The 13,525-nt window shown below is 55.6% G+C and overlaps 2 protein-coding genes across 3 annotated transcripts in view; both read right to left on the bottom strand.

Moving 5' to 3' along the window:
- Positions 1-6,699: 6,699 nt before the first annotated feature.
- On the bottom strand, positions 6,700-9,269 carry SUPT4H1 (SPT4 homolog, DSIF elongation factor subunit). The gene is made up of 5 exons (XM_085078856.1): positions 9,104-9,269; positions 8,514-8,620; positions 8,347-8,402; positions 8,109-8,162; positions 6,700-7,082 (listed from the first exon to the last, which is right to left on the bottom strand). The coding sequence occupies exons 1-5, from the start codon at positions 9,179-9,181 to the stop codon at positions 7,015-7,017; spliced, it is 363 nt and encodes a 120-aa protein (XP_084934982.1). The 5' UTR covers positions 9,182-9,269; the 3' UTR covers positions 6,700-7,014.
- A 135-nt stretch (positions 9,270-9,404) lies between these two features.
- Positions 9,405-13,525, bottom strand: part of RNF43 (ring finger protein 43) — a 57,821-nt gene continuing 53,700 nt past the window's right edge. Inside the window, exons 10-11 of one of the 2 annotated variants that reach the window (XR_014855870.1) lie at positions 12,152-12,465; positions 9,405-11,962 (exon numbers count right to left, since the gene is read on the bottom strand). Coding sequence is in view for 1 of the 2 variants with exons in the window: in XM_085078855.1 (XP_084934981.1) it covers positions 12,422-12,465 (44 nt within the window). In the remaining variant the exon portion in view is untranslated. Of the gene's footprint in view, positions 12,466-13,525 lie in introns of both variants that reach the window. The other variant, XM_085078855.1, reaches the window with a different exon arrangement.

Raw genomic sequence — 13,525 nt, 5'->3', positions numbered from 1 at the left:
CACCCAGACACTGCCGTGCACCCCAAAATCTCCCTTGCATGGAGCACCGCGGGTGCCTCGTTGCCACCCAGCAGCACCGACATCCCCTCCGCCCGCGGGGCTGTTGCTTTTCCAGTAACTCTGGCAGTATCGGGGAGCACAGGGGAGCAGGAGCCAGGGCTCGGGGCACGGCTGAGCCTAGGGCTCGGCAGGGGGAAGGGCTCTTGTCGGGCCGTGCAGCCGAGGCGCTGCGAAAGCGCTGATATTTCTTATCGCCCTTGCAGCAACTTCCCCTCCTCGCCTGCGGTCGCAGCGCTCGCTGCCGGCAGGGGAAGTGCTGCCCTGAGCCCCAGGGCTGGAGGAGATGAGCTGCTGCTGCTGGCGCCTCGCTGCCTGGCCTGTGAACCCTGCTGGTGTCGGGGACAGGCAGCTGCCCTGCTGTGCTCACGGGGTTTCCATTCCTCCAGCACCCCACAGCTCCCATCCATCCATCCATCCATCCATCCATCCATCCATCCATCCATCCATCCATCCATCCATCCCTCCTGCACCCCACAGCTCCTATCCAACCAGCACCTTGTGGAGGAAGAGCAGGAGGAGGAGGAGGAACAGGATGGTCCCACCCAAACCCTCCCTGAACCCCCTCCACAGCCCTGGGGCCAGTGGGAAAGTGTCCCTGCAAGCCACTGGGTGCACAGCCAGCCTGTGTTATCTCCTGGCCAGGCCCCAAAGGAGCCACGGTGTCTCAGTCGTGTCACTGTTAGCACTGAAGCCTAATGACAGTGTTCCCAAGGCACCAAATGCCTCTGGGAACACGGGACAGAGGCAAGGGGGGCACAGCTCTCTCTGCTTTACAGTGCAAAGGGTGACCTCCAAAAAGACCCCCGGGACAGAGGGTTCTGAGCTGGAATGCTCCAGGAGAGCACAGCTAGGCCATCTGCAGCACCGAAAAATCAGGAGAGCCAAAACCTGCCCCTGTGAGAGCTTTCTGGAAGGGAAGAGCATTGTCTTCCACCACCCTGACAAAACTCCGAGGAAGACTTGCAGCACCAAAAAATCAGGAGTGCCTAAGCCTGCTCCTGAGAGCTTTTTTTGGATGGGAAAAGCATTTTCTGCCACCATCCTGGCAAAACTTCGAGGAGGAGCTCAGAGGACACTTTTACAACCAAAAGAGGGACTGTGGTACCCTTTTGGCCAGAACCCCATTTCAGCACTGTGCACAGGGCACAGCCCCAGAGCAGGCTGTTTTGGGGGAGCTCCCAAAACGCTCCCAGCCCGACACCCCTGCCCTGGAGGCCGTTAAAAGTGAGTCAACCAGAAACTGCTGGGCCGAGGCGGCGGCGGGCGGGAGGCAAATGAGAGCGCGAAGGGAAACCTCAAAAAGGCGAAGTGACGCAGGGCAGGCGGGGGACACGGGCGCTGGGTTTGCCCAAATATAGGCAAAATCGGGCCCTGGCTGCGCCCATGGCGGGTGCGGGGCGGTTGGGCTGGGGCCATGGCGGGGCACGGCTGCTCTGTCATTTTCCGTGGCACCTGCTGCCACACCGGTGGGGGAAGGGGAGCCCACGGGCCAGGGGCTCTGCGGGGATCCCATGGCAGCACGGATGGGCAGCTCCTGTTTGCCTCCTCTTCTGGGGATGGAGGATGCTCTGGGACAGAGCCCAGCAGGGATACAGGGAGGGGGGGATGTGGATTTCCCAGGGCAGGATGGGCTCAGGACGTGCAGGGCTGAGCTCTGTGGTGACAGACCCTGCTCTCTCTGAACCCTGCAGGATGAGGGGCAGGAAGTGCTGAGCATCTCTGAGGGCCAGAGGCACCGAGGAGAGGGGACAGGCACTGAGGGCATCAGCATCTCCCCAACACTGGCATTCATGGCACCTTTCCAGCACCTTTCCAGGCTGGCTGTGCAGTTCCAAAGCCCCCAGCCTGGCCAAGGGGCAGATCCTGCAGCCACTGGAGTGTTGTCCTGTGCCACACAACTGGGCTGTTTGGGGACCAGAGGTGCAATGTCCTTTCCCATCACAATTTCCAGGGCTCTGTTTGGGCATTCAGTGACTCTTCTGCAGTTGCCCATGCAGAAGGATCATTCCCTTGGAGGGGAAAAGCCCCTTCCAGCCCAACACCAGCATCAGCCAGGGTGACATGCATCTGGCCAGGAGAAGGAAGGACAAGGGACAAGGACATCCTGCTGGGATGCAGCAGGAGGTCTGGCAGAGCTGGGGATGGGGAGGTACCATCAGATTGTTAAATCTCTTCTGGGACTTCAGCTGTGGTCTCACTCTGCCATGTGCCCTCAGGAAACCTCTTCAGCACCCCCAGCCATCTCCACCACCGCGGTGAGACTCCACTTTGCCATGGCATCTCCCCTTCCCATGATGGAGCACACCAGGGAGGTGAGAGCTCTCAGCCCAGAGGAAGGTTGGGACTCCCCACCAGACCCCAAAAACCCCAGGCAGACCCATGGGTTTGGAGGTGTTCACCATAAAGCAATTTGCAGACAGCTCTGAGCTCACAAGGGATGGATGTTCCAATTCCAGGCGCCCTTTGCAGACCTCTGGCAGGAGCCCACCATCCTCTCCCCTTGACAAAGCAGAGCCTTCTCCTTCCACTGCAGCTCCTGAGGGGAAAACACCCAGAGGCCACATCATGCATCAGAGCTCCCTGTTTTCCCTGCAGATCCCCTCAGCAGGGAGCACATCCCAGTTCCTTGCCCATCCCATCCCATCCCATCCCAGTGCCCCAGGGATCCCTTGGCATGGGCACATGGCAGCTGGGCCCCTTCCTGCCATGCTTTGAGAGCTCTTGTAGCTGCACTCCTCCTCCCCCAACCTGCCCCATCCTGCTGCTGCTCAGAGCTGGCTCTGGGCCCTTCCTCTCCCCACCACATCAGACACAGGGGCCTCGGTGGCTTCTGCCCACGTGCTCTGAGGCGGAGGTGACAGGCAGGATGAGGCACCCGTTCCTGGCATGCCCTGGGCTTTGCCATCATCACTGCAGCAGCATTTCACTCCAGGTACCAGGACAACTCAGGTCATCTTCCCCATCACCTCCACTGCCAAGGTCTCCTCAGCCAGTTTCCATGGAAAACAGTCTTAAGCTGGGGTTTGTTTGGGGTTTTTTTCCCCACCTCTATCATGTATCCCCAAGGGTTTCCACATCCCTGAGGTAACCAGCCCCCCTCAGGTACAAAGGGATGGCCAAAAGGCACCTGGGAAGGTCCAAGTCCACACTGGGAGGCAGAGAAGCAGGTGAAAGTGGATTTAGGGTGAAGCAGGAATGATTCTCAGAGGGAAGGAGCACCTCTTCTATGAGGAAGAGCTGAGAGAATTGGGATTGTTCAGCCTGGAAAAGAGAAGCTTTGGGGTGACCTAATTGTGGCTTTCCAGTACCTGAAGGGAAATTACAAGAAATATGGAGAGAGGCTATTTACAATGGCCTGGAGGGAGAGGATAAGGGGGAATGGCTTCCCACTGCCAGAGGGCAGGGAGAGATGGGATATTGGGAAGAAATTCTTCCCTGTGAGGGTGGGCAGGCCCTGGCACAGGGTGCCCAGAGAAGCTGTGTCTGCCCCTGGATCCCTGGCAGTATCCAAGGCTAGGCTGGACAGGGCTTGGGGCACCCTGGGATAGTGGAAGGTGTCCCTGCCCATGGCAGGGGTGGGGAACGAGAGGGTGTTTAAGGTCCCTTCTAGCCCAAACCATTCCATGGTTCTGCTGCTAGCCTCAAGCAGCACCTCAATGTACCACAGCAGGCACAGAGCAGCCCTGGAGACAGAAAGGGGGGTCAGGGGGGTCACCCTGCTCCAGCCACAGCCCCCCGGGCAGGGTCCAATGTCCCCTTCACCTGCAGCCCAGGTGGCCAAGTGAGAGGCCAAAGGCCACTGTGGGCAGCTCTGTCCCCAGGCAGTGCCGAGGGGCCCCGCGCAGGTGGGGGACAGGCATTTCCCGGCAGCTGCCTCTGCAGAAGCACTGAGCGCCTTGCGGTTTGGAAAGTCACTTTTGTCGCCCGCACGGAGAGCCGGGGTATCGCTTCTCGAAACCCGCACGAAAATCCACCGGCTCGTGTTTCCTGCCCTGGCCCCACCGCCCAGAGCTGCCAGGCTGCTCGGCATGCCAAACCTGCAGGATTTTCAGGCCTGGCTGAAATATTTGAGCGTCATTTGGTGCAGGGGGAGGAGCCGTCCTGACTCACATCTCCAGCTCCCAGCCCGTTGACGCTTTTCTCTCCCCATTCCCACCCCGGCTTGCCGCCGCACATTTTTCCTCCACTTTCTTCAACGTGAGAGCTCCCTGCCCTACTTTTCTCAGCGAATAAAGCGCCGCATCGTTTGATTTTTTGCTGGTTTTGCTGGTACAAACTCCAGGCGGCTCCAGGGCTGGAGTCTGGCTGAATGGCTCTTTTCGGGAGCCCTGCTGGAGCGGTGGATCAGCGGGGCTGCGGGATTTGGGATGCGGGAGCTGGCAGGGAGTGGCTCAGCCTGGTGAGAAGCACCACGTTCTTGCAATCGCTGCAGGCTCAGGAGGTGCAGCTCTCCAGGACCACCACGTGCAGCCCGTTCTCCTCGCCGGGGTGGCCCCTTTGCACTGCACCGCAGCTCCTGCCGGCCTTAACTCTTCACATCCTGGAGCTTCTGGCAAGGGGTGAGGTCTCTGCAGGGTTGCCAAACCCCCTCAGTTTCCCCGAGATTGTGCACATTGCTCTTTGGGGATAATTTCCTTAGTAAAATTGCCAGCCCTGAGCGGTGGCTGCAACTTCCCAGAAAGGGAGATGAGAACCACAGAGCCTCAGCCCCACACCAACCCCAGGCAAACACGCCCATCCTGCTCAGGGTCCTGTGCAGAGCCCTCTTGTCACCTCCTCGGCACCATGGGGCCAGGGGACAAGGGTCCTGATGTGGCTCCAGCCCTGGAGCAGCTCCAGCATGGCCATTCCCTGTAGCCCAGGGAAGGCAGCAGGGACTGAAAGGCGCTGTGAAACAGCCGAAAATGGAGCTTGTGCCTCAGCCGGTCTCCAGCAGCTCCCCAGCACAAGGCCGTGCTGCCACCCCGTGGCACTGCCAGCGTGAGGCTCCCCGGGCTGGGCATGGCAGGGCTGTGGATCTGTCATCTAATAGCCTCCCTGCCTGCGTGGAGACAAACCCTCACTCCCCAGACACATCTCCAGCCGGCTGGAGAAAGAGCTACCCACCTCCTCCTTCTTGTCCTCTTCCATCCTGAATGTGTCAGGCTGCCCAGATAGCCATGGCTGGAGCTTTCCCAGACCATTCCACAGGGGATGAATGCATCTGTGGGGATCCCAGGTCACCCTGTGCCCCTTATGGTACAGCTGGGCCAAAATTGCCCTCCAGAGCCCAGAGGTTCATGCCCAGAATGCCTCAAGCAGAGCATGCTGCAGAGACAGGCCCTGGGTGCTGGGACAGTGACACCTCTAGAGGTCCCACAGGCCTGACCTGCTGGGAATTCCCAAGGCACATCTCCTGCCCAGATTGCAACCTGAAGGATGATTACCAGGCAACTCAAAGGCTTTGATTTCACCAGGGATGTGTGGAAGTTACGGTCAGCTCCCACTTTTGCCCACAGAACTGAACCTGCTGCTCCATCTTCCCAAGAGGAGGGTGCAAACCCCAGACCAGGTGCTGATGTGCTCTCAGCTCTTCCCACAAAAGGTGATCTGCACCTGGAGATGTTTGCTGGAGCCCAGAGCCCAGCAGGGACTTGACTTGACAGTGTGCACTGAGCAAATACTTGAGCACCATGTGTGCAAGGGGCCAAGCAAAACATGGCTTAAGGCACCTTTCCTCCCCAGCCTCCCTGTGCTCCAGGCTTCTCCCACCACACAACTGCTCCAGATCTCCACAGGAGATGCTCTGGCTGACCTGGGGCACCTGGAGCTCATTGCTGGCAGCCAGCTCTACAAACCAGAGCAGTGCAGAGGGTGTTACCTCCACACTCCTGGCAGTGTCACTCCCCAGCCAGTCCTGACTTCCCTGTGCTGCAGCCACTCTCAATCCAGACCAAGTGCAATTTTCAGGTTGTACTGGTTTTCAACTATTTGTCTCCAGAAAACAAAACCTGAGCTTTCTAGCTCCCGGATTATCTCAGAAAAAAAAAAAAAAAAGGTTATTTCACAAAGCTAGTGATCAAGGACTCAGCCCTTCGTGATCAGTGAACTGAAACAGAACAACTCAAGAAAGAGCCATCAGCTAAGGAGGCCACATTCCTCAGGAGTTCAAGTGTTACAGACACTAAGCTGACACTTGTAACAGTCAGATTCCCAGAACTACCAGGCTAGATGGGTGTTTCTGCCCCTTCTTGCCCACCCTTCCCATGGGCAAGGCCTGGTGCTGCCTCCCAGCCACACCAGCACTGGGCTCATCCTGCTCTGCCTGCCCTGGAGCCCAGCAACTGCCAGTGGAAGGTCCTGGAAGGTCCATCCTGCTACCATATCCCTTGAACAGGACCTGCAGGCCCTGTGACCTCCATGTAATCACCTCCACAGGAAACACTGGACATCACCATATCTGCTCCATCCAGCTGGGATGCAGCTTTCCCACAGGGAAGGACACTCAGCTGGGGCAGGATCTCCCTCTCGAGGCAGGAATGTGGCCCATGGCACTAGCAGTGACAATCACAGACTACAAACAGTCTTGCACAGTCAGGAGGATGAGTGTGACCCCTGCAGTGGTGAAACCAGTGATAGAGTGACAGCTGGACCCAGCCCTGACCAGGCAGTGGGTTTTATTGAACTATTTACACAGCTATTTCCCAAATCCCCTCTTTCCCACACCAACTGTATAAAAACTTGGGCATCACAATTAAACACCCTTTCCCAGCCCTACTCCCACCCTCCCCCCAGCCAGGCTCAAATAAATGTCTGTGGTGTGGCAGAGTCCAGAGGTACCAAATGAGGGGAGCTGAGCCAGCACACTCCAAGTCCAGCCCCACTTCCCTAGGGGATAAAGATGAGAGATTCCAGAGCAGTGCCCACTGCCTCTTCCACGCAGCACCAGGATCCTCCAGGCAGCCCAAGAGCCCTTCATGTTTTTATGGCTGTGTCCCGAGACTTGTAGGCCACGCCACGGCTCTTCAGCTCTCGGACGATCCCTGCAGCAAGGAGACAAACACATTTCAGTCTTCTCCTGGGATGAGGAGCCCTGGGAACATCTGGTGGTTCTGTCATGTAGAACTGGACAATCATGGTCGTTTCCTGAGTTGGAAGGGACCCACAAGGATCACAAGTCCAACCCCTGTCCCTGCACAGACACCCCAACAATCCCACCCTGTGCATCCCTGGCACTGCTGGCCAAACACTGCTGCAGCTCTGGCAGCCTCAGGCTGTGCCCCATTCCCTGGGGAGCCTGGGCAGTGCCAGCACCCTCTGGGGGAAGAACCTTTTCCTGATATCCACCTTAAGCCCTAACCCTGGCTATTTCAGATGTGCCTGGGCTGTGCCAGAAGGCCTCATGATGTTTTCAGCTCCTTCCCAATGCAGAGCTCAGTCAGAAATAAGGAGCCTGGAATTCCAGACATAGGCACAGTTTTCACCCCAGGGATGTGGGATTCTCTCCTGGGTTAGGAGGCTACTCTGGGGCTATAAACTGGGCAGGAACTCAGCTGGATGGATGATGCCCCTTCTGCATACCAGAAATAAAGCAAATCCTCCATGCCCTCCACTGCATTTGTAAACACACAAATCCACCATGGCATGAGCCCTCGGTGCAGGAGGAGGGGTTTGCTCACTGGGACTGCCATAACGGCACCCATCCTGCAAAAAACCCTTTTCCATGAACAAAACTCCATGTTTTCCTGGAGCTGAATGGTTTGAGATGTGCTCACTTTCCAGAATCACTCAGTAATCCCAGTTTATCCCCCTGATACCCAGGTTTTAGCCAGCAGTTTTCAATATAAACTTCTAGCAGGTGCAGTGCTGAATCCTGAAACTCCCTCTCCAGTCCAGCACCTCCTTGCAGCCACCTTTGCTGATCCTGTCACCCCTTTGCTGATCCTGTCACCCCTTTGCTGATCCTGTCACACCTTTGCTGATCCTGTCACCCCTTTGCTGATCCCGTCACCCCCATGGCATGTCCCCTGTGCAGTGTTCCCCAAACCCTGACCCCATCACACAGGTACCTTGGGGCAGGCGGCCGGTCACAGACACTGCGTAGACACCTGGCTTGAAGGTACCTGGGGGAAAGAAAACCCTGAGTTACCCATGTGGAGCAGCCAGGTGGGAATCCTCAACCTGTGCAATGTCCCTTCATAGGGAGGGACACTGCAGGGCAGAATCCCCTCCACAGCCCGACCAGCAGCTCTCACTGCCCTGATAAGGGTTTGCTAGGAAGGGATCTCCAGCTCCCAAATTACTCACTGATCCGCTGCCACTTGGACACCCAGCTGTCCTCAGGGCTCATCATGGCGATGATCCTGCAGGAGGGATGGCAGTGAGGGGACATCTCCTGGCCGGGTGACCCCGCAGTGCCACCTCGGTGTCCCCAGGCTCCCGGGGGACTGCGGCCGGGCCCAGGACCCACTCACCCGTCAAAGGAGGAGCTGGTGCAGTCATAGACCATCTCACGGTTGCCCTTCATCTGCAGGTACGTCTCGCAGTTGTCACAGCCATCGTACTCGAACTGGTCGATGGTCTAAGGGGACACAGGTGTCAGGGACCGGGACCAGCGGGGAAAAGGGAGGGAGGGAGCCCCGGGAAGGAGAGTTCAGGGCCGGAGCGGACGGCAAGCGCCCAGAAGCTGCGGAGCAGGGCAGGGAGAGAGGCCCGGGCGGGGAAGCACCGCGGCAGGAGCTGAGAGGCCGGGCAGGGGTAGGAGGGACAGACCGGGCGGGGAAACACCAGCAAGATCCAGGCCAGGGAGTGCGGCCTGGGCCGGGAAGTGCCGGGACGGGGAGAGCCAGAACGGGCGGGGAAAGGGCCGGGAAGGCTCGGGCCGGGGCCGAGAGGGACAAGAGCCGGGAAGGGCCGGAAAGGCCGGGCGAGCTGGAGGGGCCGCGGCACGGATCGGAAGGCCCGGTGCCGGGAGGAGGGCCCGGGCAGGGCTGCAGGGCTTAAGCCGGGCGGGGGAAGGTTTGCGGTCGGCGGGGCTCAATCCCTGTCCCCTTGCCGGTCCCACCTTGACGAGCGAGCAGAGCAGGCAGGCGCGGAGGTGCCGCAGGTCCTTGGGGACAGTCTCCAGCGAGATCGCGGCCATCGCTGCCCCGGCCTCGCTGTGCGACTGCGCCGCGGCCCGGCTCCACCCAGGAACGGGAACGGGAGGGTTCCGGAGCCCTGGATCCGCCCTGGGAACGGGCACGGGAGGGCTCCGGGTCCGCCCCGGCCCTGGATGAGGCGGGCGGTGTTTCCCCAGGCCGGGCTGCGGTTCCTCCCGCCAGCGCAGCCCCGCGCACAGAGAACAAACACAACCAGCACACCGGTACGTGGATAAATATATTAGTAAATAAATATATTTCTGAGCACATCAGCATATTCACACATCTTTGTGTTTATCGGACATAAATACACAGTTTTGCATATATATAAAATGTATTCTTCCTTTTTTTTTTTTTTTTTCTTTTTTCTGTGTGTGGTCTTTGTTTTGGTTTTTTTTTTTTCCTGGGTCATAATTTATTCCCAAGCCCCGAGAGCCAGGAGAGACTCAGCAAAAAAACGACACAAAAAGCAACAACAACAACAACAAAACGAACCGATATTCACATTTCCAAAGGATGTGAGGGATCTGTGCAGGCAGGAGGGGAGATGTCCAGCCAGCCCAGTTCAGGGGTGGGAGCTCCTGGGAAGGGCTGCGCCTTCAGTTTGGATAGAAGGAGCTCAGGATGCTCTGGCTTCCAGCAGTTTGCAGCTCTTTGGATGCAAAGAAGGAAAATCTGCTCTGCGTTATTGCAGGGATGCTGGAGAAATTCCATGACGGAGCCTATGGGCACTGAGCACTTAAAAGCATCACCCTTCTAGAAGCCAGAGATAAAGGAACTGTGAGGAACCGTTCCCTATTTTCTCAGATAATCCAGGCAGCCAAGGAGAGTCATCTACCTACTGAAGAGGATCTTAAACCCACCTTCCCAGAGAGTTCCTCCCTCTCCCCCCCTGAGCCCGTACCGAGGCAGACCTGCACTCTCAGCTCTGCAAGCCCCGCGGAGCAGGACAGCATCCAGGATTTTGTACGTGAAAAGGAGAAGCAGTGTGAGATCAGGAAAAGGAGATGCTTGGAAGCAGGCATTGCCCTAGCAGCCTGGTAATACTGCAGTGGGGAGTGGAGAGGGTGCACAAGTGCTGACCACTTTCCCCAAGAAGCTTGTGGCTCACAAGTTCAGGAATCTCCTCTTTTGTTAGGGATAAGCAGGGAAAGACAGGAGGACTTTAAAGCTGCACTGGTTCCTTTGAGCAGTGAAATGCATCCCTGGAGGCTCTCAGCCTTCCTGACTCCTAAAGAAAGCAGTGGGAGCACCCTGACTTCATGACCCTTCCCTCTGTAAAGTCTCCAGGATGGCCAAGGATGTGGGGAGCTGGTTTAGACAAGCCACAGAGCAAGTGCATGAGAAGCCAAACAGGATGAATCCAGATCTGCTCCTGGGTATTTCCTCTAGTTTAAGACTGACTTCCCTGCAAGGCAGAAAACATCTGAGCTTGTGTCTTCTGCCTGCGCTGTAGGACAAGCAAGAGCCTGGAAGGGTCTAAACATAATTCTGCTGGGTTCTTTGATGAAAGAAATTCCTCTCTTCCCTAGACTGAAAGGTCCCACAGGGGTCTGGTCACGAAGACAAGGAATGAGCACTACAAGGAAATAATGTTGGGTCTGAAACAGTGCTACTGGCTGATCACTTGACTCAGGGATTGATCAGGAGCTGGGACAAAGATGCCTTTTTCAAGGATTAAGGGCAGCAAACCCTGTAAAAAAGCTTTCCCACCAACAAAGGAAGGCAGAGGATTATCCTGAACAGGGGCTGCATCACTAGAGCATTCTCTTGAGAAGCTGCTGCTTCAAAGGAAGACACAGGAAGCTTTACTGAGCAGATGGGGAAGTCTGTCCCTACATCAGGATTCAAATGGTTAGGGGTTATCTTCAGCTCCAGTGTTGTATCCTCATCAATGCTTCCTTGTGCTTGGAAGCACTTGGTGCCATAGAAATTCCCACTTCACGTGGGAATCTGGCTGATTCTTTGGCCTGACTGATCATTTAGGGCAATGAACCTGACAGGAATTCTCTGCTGTTTGAAAGCTGCTTGGGTTCTATATATTTTGAGTTTGGCAGATTTTGTTTTACTTGAATGCCTACAAATTATGTGATGTAGGAAGTAAGAACTAGTGACATTCAGAAAAACCCAAAATACCCACAAATGGGTGGGGGGGCGAGGGGGAAGTAATAATCCAGAGCCTGATGATTTCTCAAGTTGTTTCCCTGCATCATCAAAATATTGAAAAAGACAGAGAAATCCTTTTGGAGGATCGTTTCAGGAGTCTCAGAAATATAAAGTTAAGGCTGGGTGATGGATAGGCTTCTACTCTGCATTTATTATGAAGGTTTTGCTGGGAATTTTTGCTGTGTCTTGGAGCAATGAGAGGAGGGAGAGAAGCAGGAGCTACATGAACTCCTGGATTTTCCATGACTCCCTGCGATGGGGACATCTGAGATATGTTTGAAATATGCTCTGAACAGGGCTGGCCATGACAGCTATTTGAGGGTAGGTGGAGGAGTTAGAGGGTAAGTGAGAAACTTGTTCACGCTGCCAGATGAGAGGGTGGATTCTTTGCAATGGAAAGAGTCTGACCCAGCTCCTTCCCAGAAATGCTGATGTTGTCCCTGTGTCTTCCCCTCTCCTGCTGCTGGCAAACACAGCCAGTGGCTGAGATGGCATCAGCTGAGGGACATGGAGGTGACCAAAAGTGGTGAGAGCTCTTGGTTTCCACTGAAGTCAGAAGCAGCACCTTGCAGGGCAGCCCTGTGAGCGGTGAGATGGAGAATAGCTTGTTCCTGTGTCTGAAATAAGCATGGAAAAGTTAATTGAAGAAGTCTGGCTTTTGACCTAAGTGAGGAAATGAAGTCAGGAGCTACCAGGCCACAGAAAGTAATTTCTGCAGCTTTTGGTCTCGAAGGCTTGTTTATTTTTGCAGTGTTTAGCAAAACCTTCTGTGGCATGAACATGCCAAAATAGCAGCTTGCACTCACTCGGTGAGCTCTCCCCGGGAGCCCTGCCCGGCTCGGAGCGATGCCACGGGATGATGACAGGCTGCCTGTGCCTTCAGAGGAGATGGAGAGCAGGGCTCTGTTTTTGTGTGGCCATCGGGGTGTGGGGACATGTGAGGAGACCACGAGTGTCCCGTTGCTCTTGGCAGTCTGTGTCTCGGCGGGGCAGGGCTGGGCAGAGCCAGATGTGAGCAGCTCCATGAACATCTGTGTCCACTCCAGCTCCCAGCGAGCAAACAGGCCAGTGTTTTATTAAACTGAGTGTTCGTGGACATCCTGGGCCTCCTCTTCAGATCCTGCATTCAAAGAAAGGGAAACAGAAAATTTCAGCTACACCTGGCTGAACATTTCCCAGGCTCTGCAGCTGCTGGGGCCTTGACCCTGCAATCCAGAGAACAGATGCTGCAGGGAAAGCCACTAAGTGAAAGCTACTAAAAAAGCCACTGCAACAGGCTCCCCAGGGAATGGTCACAGCCCTGAGGCTGCCAGAGCTCCAGGAGTGTTTGGACAACACTCACAGGTTGGGATTGTTGGGGTGTCTGTGCAGAGACAGGACCTGGACTGGATGATCATTGTGGGTCCATTCCAACTCAGGACACTCCATGATTCTATGAAGTTTTTCCCAGTTTTTCAGAGGGAATTTTCTGGCCACCTCCCAACCAGTTTATTCCTCTAAGGTGAAGTACAATAAAATCTAAAGATAAGACATCAAGCTGTTCCTTAAATATTTCAGAAGAGGCAGGCTAAGGGCACCCCAGGATTCACATCACTTCAAACATCACTGTTTGCTTTTGAGACCTTTTGATGTTTGCTCTTTGAGAAAACCTGTACAGCTGATTGAAAAATTATTAGGAACAGAAAATAACAGAGATTCATATGTCACAGAGCCTGGGTGCAACAGAAACTCTAGGCAGTAAGAGCAGAGAGTAGTGATGCAAGACAGGAATGACACACGTTGCACAGTGTTTGAGAGGTTGCACAAATTGCTTCTGAGTCCATCTCAGAGGCTTAGACTCTTCCCCAGCCCCTTCCACCTGGAGAATTACTGACAGGCAGGAGCTGAGCTGGAACCATCCAACAAAAGGGCTGCCTAAAAAGGAGCACCCAAGTCACTTCTCCAGACAGCCCCTTTCTCTTTAAGTCACTGCCTGTTGTCAAACACACCACAGTCCCTTCCCAGATGGCTCTCAAGCCTGCCCAGAGCTCTTACACAGGGTCAGCACAGCCCAGGCATATAGACATTATTTTTCCTATTTCCCTTTTCCTGAATGTTCCTGAGATCAAAGGAAAGAAATGCCCACATATTCACAGAGGGCAATTTAAAACAACTTTTCTGAACAGTCACAACAAATTCTT

Source organism: Lichenostomus cassidix, chromosome 19 (assembly GCF_008360975.1).
Source record: "Lichenostomus cassidix isolate B80296 chromosome 19, HeHo_3.0, whole genome shotgun sequence".
NCBI lineage: Eukaryota > Metazoa > Chordata > Aves > Passeriformes > Meliphagidae > Lichenostomus > Lichenostomus cassidix.
The sequence above is the reverse complement of the archived record's forward strand: the minus strand, read 5'-3'. Positions and strand labels throughout refer to the sequence as shown.

What these genes read in the sequence shown, in the direction of transcription:
- SUPT4H1 (XM_085078856.1), bottom strand. Translation starts at nt 9,181, where the DNA reads ATGGCCGCGATCTCGCTGGAGACTGTCCCCAAGGACCTGCGGCACCTC. An exon ending in ACCAGCTCCTCCTTTGACGG is followed by an intron (nt 8,403 to 8,513) that starts GTGAGTGGGTCC and finishes TCCCTCCTGCAG; the next exon opens with GATCATCGCCATGATGAGCC. An exon ending in GTCCAAGTGGCAGCGGATCA is followed by an intron (nt 8,163 to 8,346) that starts GTGAGTAATTTG and finishes TCTTTCCCCCAG; the next exon opens with GTACCTTCAAGCCAGGTGTC.